Source organism: Sminthopsis crassicaudata, chromosome 5, assembly GCF_048593235.1.
Source record: "Sminthopsis crassicaudata isolate SCR6 chromosome 5, ASM4859323v1, whole genome shotgun sequence".
Lineage (NCBI taxonomy): Eukaryota > Metazoa > Chordata > Mammalia > Dasyuromorphia > Dasyuridae > Sminthopsis > Sminthopsis crassicaudata.
The window spans coordinates 223,690,321-223,696,320 of record NC_133621.1 but is presented as its reverse complement, the minus strand read 5'-3'; the positions used below and the strand labels follow the sequence as shown (position 1 = coordinate 223,696,320).

Here is a 6,000-nt window from a genome sequence, read left to right as displayed (position 1 = left end):
AGTTCTTTACTAGGGCCACATTCCAGAAAAGTGTGGAAATACCATCAAAAAATAAAGAAAATGTACAAATGAAGGGCAAAATCAAGAAGTGAAGATATCTGGAACCTTAAATATATTTTCATAGTTGGTGCTGTAGCCAATGGCTCTTCTCAGAGAGCTTTCCCTTTATCCACTTTAATGATGGTGTGTGGAGAGAATAGGGAGCGTAAGAGACTTAGCTTCCCTAAGAATGAGTAAGGAGAACAAAGTGTGTTGGGGGAATGGTTTGAAGCCTCTTTGGTAGTTAAGAAAAATGCTTTGGGAGGCTACAAGAATTGGCAGTGATGGAGAGAGGGGAATCGAGGGAAAAAGGAGATGAGAAAGAAAGAGGGAAAAGAAAAGAAAGAGTGGGGAAGGAGGGAGAGAGAGAGAGAGAGAGAGAGAGAGAGAGAGAGAGAGAGAGAGAGAGAGAGAGAGAGAGAGAAACACCCAGGATCTTGGCACAAGCACCAGGTAGTCACTCACACTTACATAAATACACAGTCCAGATAAGAGGAAGGGAGTAATATATATATAAAATATATATATATATATATATACCTCATGTTAATAACAAAAAGAAATGAACTAGAGTTCCTCCCCATCCACATGCACTACAGCTAACAAGTCAAACTGTTAACAATCCTGTCACTTTGGACTCTTTTTGCAAATAAAGCCTGCTAAAAGACATGAGTTTAGGGGTCCGAGGTACTTCAAGAAATATTTTTATGTTTCCAGGGCCCCAAGTATTTCTACTGGGAGGTTAGGGAGCAAGGTCCACATGACCTCATTGGGCACACTGTATTCTTGGGGTTGGGGAAAGCCTAGCAGGTAACTAAGTTGCTAGTGGCTTTATAAAAATCAGGCAAAGTATAGCCTGAAAAATCTTCCAAATTCCCCACCCTATCCCGATACCTCAATTCTGAGGCTTGCTGGTCATCAATACACTGATTGAAACCAAAGCAAATAACTAAAATGATCATCATTTTAACAAAACCCTCAAATCCAATCCTGAAAAAGATCAAGACTCTAAGATGATTAAAAAGCTAAACATCATCTTGGGGGGAAGAATGGGGTAGGAGTCGGTGAGAAGAGAAGGGCAAAGGGAGAATGGGGTGGATTACACACAGTATGTAAATGGCTGGTCTTCACTAGAGACACATCATGAATCAGACCATCAGTTATGTTATGAGAACCAATACCAACATTTCTTCTGTGTAGCACAGTAATAAGCACATTTTTTTTTTATGGATGTGTTTAGGACAGAAGGGGTAGTGGAACTGGAAGGGGAAGGGGAGGCAGTGGGGAAGTGAATGTGTTATATATACAAAGAGAAATGACAGAGGCCACCCCTGCTTTAGCTCTTGGCTGTTTCTTTCTCTTTGTTTTCCGCGTCCTCAGGATATGCATGCCACGTCAGTCTCTCTTCATAAAATGCTATCACAATCTGTGGGCATTTTACATTGGCTTCCTTTGCAAGGACCAGGTCAGCTTCATCGGTGTCTTTCCTGGAAAGAGAAAATGAACTTGAGGATACAGACTCAAAAGTATCCAAACAAGGTCTGTGCTAAATGGCAAGCACCTTCACAGAATGAGAAAAGTGATAATCCCCATTTTGTGAATAGGGAAAACGGATTCAGCAAGGAAAATATTAATCCCTTGTCCTTTGTGCTATGAAACTGAAGTGCTATTTCAAGGTTGAAGGTAAAATAGAGCTTTTATATGTTGAAAGACAAATTTAAAAGAGAAAAATTCAAGAAAACACACTCCAAACATTTCACGAATCTTACATTATACTAATCTCTTCAGGGACAGTGAAAAAAACCCAGAGCTGTTTGTTTGAAAGTGAAATTCATGGCTGTTCGAATGAGAGAACTGAAAATTTCAGGTATACTGTACTTATTCACTCATCATAACATGTTTGTTCCAGGAACTAGAAGAAAAAATTAGGCCCGATCCCCAAATTGTATAGTTTATGCTAAACATTCATCATTTTCTATCACATAGGTTGTGATCTTGGAAAAACATAGCTAACTTCTAATTACTAAAAGGCCAATTAGCTTACTTGTTGATCACATCTTCCTTATTAAGGTCATATTAAAACTATCACCATCCTCAGAGAAAGGGAGATAAACCACAAAAGGAAATGGAAACACAACTTTGTCAATAATGGCAATTTTTCAGCAATTCTTATAGATTGTTGAGCTGGAGAGATCTTGTTTGGTATCCACTAAACTGAGATTTGGATTAAATGTAAATTTCAGTGACCCTGTATCCTGGATGCTCCTTTCCCCCCTGCCATGGATAACCAGGAGCTAGCTGCAACATCTTAATATTTTCTTTGCATTGTAATGATGAGGTTCAGCTGAAAAGCCAGCAAATTTGACACTTTCCAATTTTACAGAAGAGTCAATTATTAAACTGAGGGAGCAAAAGGTTGGGGAGAATGTAGACATTTATGCAGAAGGAAAGACTACATAGGACAGTAGAAAAACTGGTTAATCTGACTTAAAAACCACAGGGATGATGTGGTTGAATAAGAAGGGACAGTCTCTATCAGTTCCTCTCCACAGACTGCACTAGCTCTTCAAACACAGATTTCTTGATAATTTACTACCAGTTCTTCCATCAGATAAAATATTAAACTTACTGATTAAACCACTTTTAAGATAATTAGCTTCCTCCATAGTCCTCAAGCTGGAGCCCTCCAATGTTAGAGACCAGACTTCATCTTGAGACTAAAGCACTTGAATCAGAGGGAAAGCAATGTCTGGTAAGGGACTTGTCATAAATCACCTTGTATCTTTAAAGCAAAGCTGGAACAGAAGTGAGGGGAAGTACTACATTCTGTTAAGAGCCATTCCCTCTTCCGGATGAGATAACTTTAGACCATACTGGTCTTAATAATGATTGTGAAAACAATAGTTTTCTTTTTAATTTCAGCATTTGAAAATCTCTTCCTCAAAAATGTCTCTTCCTCAGTCATTCTTGTCTTTTCCAATGCCACACGAGATTTCAGGACTGATTATGACTTATCATGATCACCAAAAAAACACAAAAACTATACAAACCTCATCATAGTTACCCTGGTAAATAATATGTGCGCTATTGGAAGAGTTTGTCCTAATAGTGAAGCCAGTGGATTTCCTTTGTAATAATCCTAGATCAGAACTGTACCATTCCAAAAACAAAACAAAACAACAACAACAACAAAAAAAATCAACTTACTCTGGGGGACTTTCGAAGAAAGTCTAAAGAGTTAAGGATCCCTGAAGATGATCAATATTCCTGAGTTCAGCAATCCTGAATGTTGCTCTATTTTGCATATAAATTTAAGCCAGTGACAAAACTGTTTCTCTTTTGTCTCTGTATCCCTAGAACATAGGACCATGCTTGTGGTACAGTGATAGCAGACTCAGTAAATGCTTGTTTGAATCAGAGACACAAACTCTCACCATTTCATTAGGAACATTAAGTCTCCACAGGAATCTGTTGCCCCGATGATCTTTTCTGGTTCTAGTCCTCTCTCAAAGCCCCGGGCAATATCATTGCTCTGCTACAAACACAAAAATGGAGGCATTATAATTTGGTTGAAAGAAAACTATTGACCATTTCTCTACTGAGAGCAACCTAAGTTAAGCTGAAAACATTTTCACTGGCTCCAACTCTAGGGAGAGCTTGATTCATTCAGTTGTTTTCAGTCATGTTCAACTCCGCCTGGAGTTTTCTTGGCAAAGATATTGGAATGGCCTGCCATTTCCTTCTCTCCAACTTATTTTACAGATGAAGAAACTGAGGCAAACAGCATTCATTGACTTGTTCAGGATCACAGAATTACTAAGATCAGATTTGTACCCAGCTTTTCTTTACACTCAAGGCTTGGCACTGTCTGGTCCCATCTTACTGTCTTCAGCTTCCATTCAGTAGATCTCTATTGAGCATTTTCTATCTGTAAGGGACTGTGCTCTGGGTCAATGGTCCTTTTAGATTTACTATGGATGATATTAGGCATGAAACTATTTTATAAAAAGTCAGGGTTGCCTTCAAAAGTTAAGAGACTGGTGTCCTCAATTCCTCTAATAATAAATTGAAAATGTATTATCAATGAACTTCCCAAGTTTACAATACTTGGGAATACAATACAACTTACTACATAAAGAATACCTTTTATTTGTTCTAAAACTAATTCTTTTAAATTTCAAGTCTCTTAGTTTGAAGATATGAAAATGTGAAAACATCTCATTCTGAACTTTCATCTTACCAGAATGAAAGGTCCTGATTTGGAAAAACTATTCCAATAGAAAAGTGGTCAAAAGATATAAGCAGTTTTCAAAAGAAAAAAAAAAAAAAAAAGCAAAATGTCAACAAGCATATAAAAAAAGTCTCTTTAAATCAATATTAATCAAAGAAATTAAACGCCTCAGAGATTTTAGCAAACATCCATCATGACAAGGACGACACAAAAAAAAAAAAAAAAAAAAGGAAATAGTCATGTTGGAGAAGTTGTGGAAAAGTCAGTCCCCCAATACAATATTGGTAGATCTGTGAAGTAGCCCAACAATTCTTGGAAACAATTTAAAATTACATGAGAAAAGTCACTACACTGTTCACATCCATAGATCTTATTTACTATGAAAAGCCCCCTCATCCCTGAAAGTTAATGACAAGAAAGGTCCACATTCCCCAAAGGATTCAGAGTAGGATTTTTTGTAGTAGCAAAAAACAGTGTAGACACCTACTTTTGAGGAATGGTTGAACATGGTGTGATATGTGAATGTAATGTATTTTAAAAGACTGTCTTTGTGTTAAGAAAATAATATTGATGAATTCAAAGAAATGAGATTTGTTTGAATCAACATAAAGCAAAGTAAAATCAGATGAAACAAACACAGAATGACTACAATAATATTAAAAAAAAAAAACTACTACAGAATCCAAGAAAACATATTAAATGCAATGACCCATTCTTAGTTCCAAGAGACCAATGAGAAAATGCACCCTTTTTCCACAGAAGTGGTAGACTACTGGTATAGAATCTATTGTCAGATATTCACAAATAATGCCTGCCATTTGCAATATAACTTTTCCAACAGTCACCTACCAATTAGCTGTGCTAATATAGGAATGGCCGGTCACAGGCTTTATGGCACTGAGATACCTATATCCTATTACACTCCATCCTCTCTGTGTCTAACTGGCCCCAGGCCCCTCCTGTTTCAGATCTTATAGTCTACATTCCAGGATGGAGATGGAGATGGAATAGGAAAGATGAGGTCATTCTTGATTCACTAGGGAATTATCCAGAGTTGACTGAAATGCAATATTCTCTTCAGTTCAAACTCAATTGTCAGCCCTAGTTGCAAATTTGGCTGTTCGTAAGTTGATGGTTGAAATTCACAGACCATGAATTTTTTAAAAGCTCATTTTCAAGTCTGTTACAGGATTATAATTGTTAACCTATTGAGTAGCAACATGTTACCAGATTTGAAGAGTCTACCTGAATAAATGAAATCTCTAGTGTTTCATTTTCATAATAAAATCTTTAATTTGATACTCATTTCTCCCTCTTCTGGGAGAAACAAAGCATAAAGGATTCAGAAGGTCCCAAAAGAACCTTCAATTGAGAAGGAAACTCCACGGATCAAGGGGAGATGTTGGCTCTTAGAACATAGCTCTTTTTGGGGGGAGGAGGGGATGAAGGAGAGAAGGTTCCCAGATGTGCACACAGCTGCTCACAGCTGGAATGCTGGCACAGGGACTGAGCTGTAAATCATAGCAGGCGGCTGAAAACAGTTTGCCACATAGGGAGGGAGAGAAAAAAAAATGCAAGAAAAATGTTCAAGCTGCTAAAAAGGAATTGAGGCGAGGAAAATGCTAAAATCATCACACAGGCAGTAATCTTAAATCAGGCATAATGCCGACTAACAAATTTCTTCTGTGATGGTTTAAGGAAAGAAATGCAATCCCCTCCTGTACCTTTGA

At 37.5% G+C, this 6,000-nt stretch overlaps 1 protein-coding gene across 4 annotated transcripts in view; it reads right to left on the bottom strand.

Annotated features, from left to right (window-relative positions):
- Window positions 1–1,247: 1,247 nt before the first annotated feature.
- The window catches only part of CBX5 (chromobox 5), a 31,186-nt gene continuing 26,433 nt past the window's right edge, over window positions 1,248–6,000 (bottom strand). For 3 of the 4 annotated variants that reach the window (XM_074270152.1, XM_074270154.1, XM_074270153.1), the window contains exons 4-5: window positions 3,474–3,574; window positions 1,248–1,526 (exon numbers count right to left, since the gene is read on the bottom strand). In XM_074270152.1, coding sequence (XP_074126253.1) covers window positions 1,376–1,526; window positions 3,474–3,574 — 252 coding nt within the window. In that variant the 3' untranslated portion in view covers window positions 1,248–1,375. The remainder of the gene's footprint in view (window positions 1,527–3,473; window positions 3,575–6,000) is intronic. The other variant, XM_074270155.1, reaches the window with a different exon arrangement.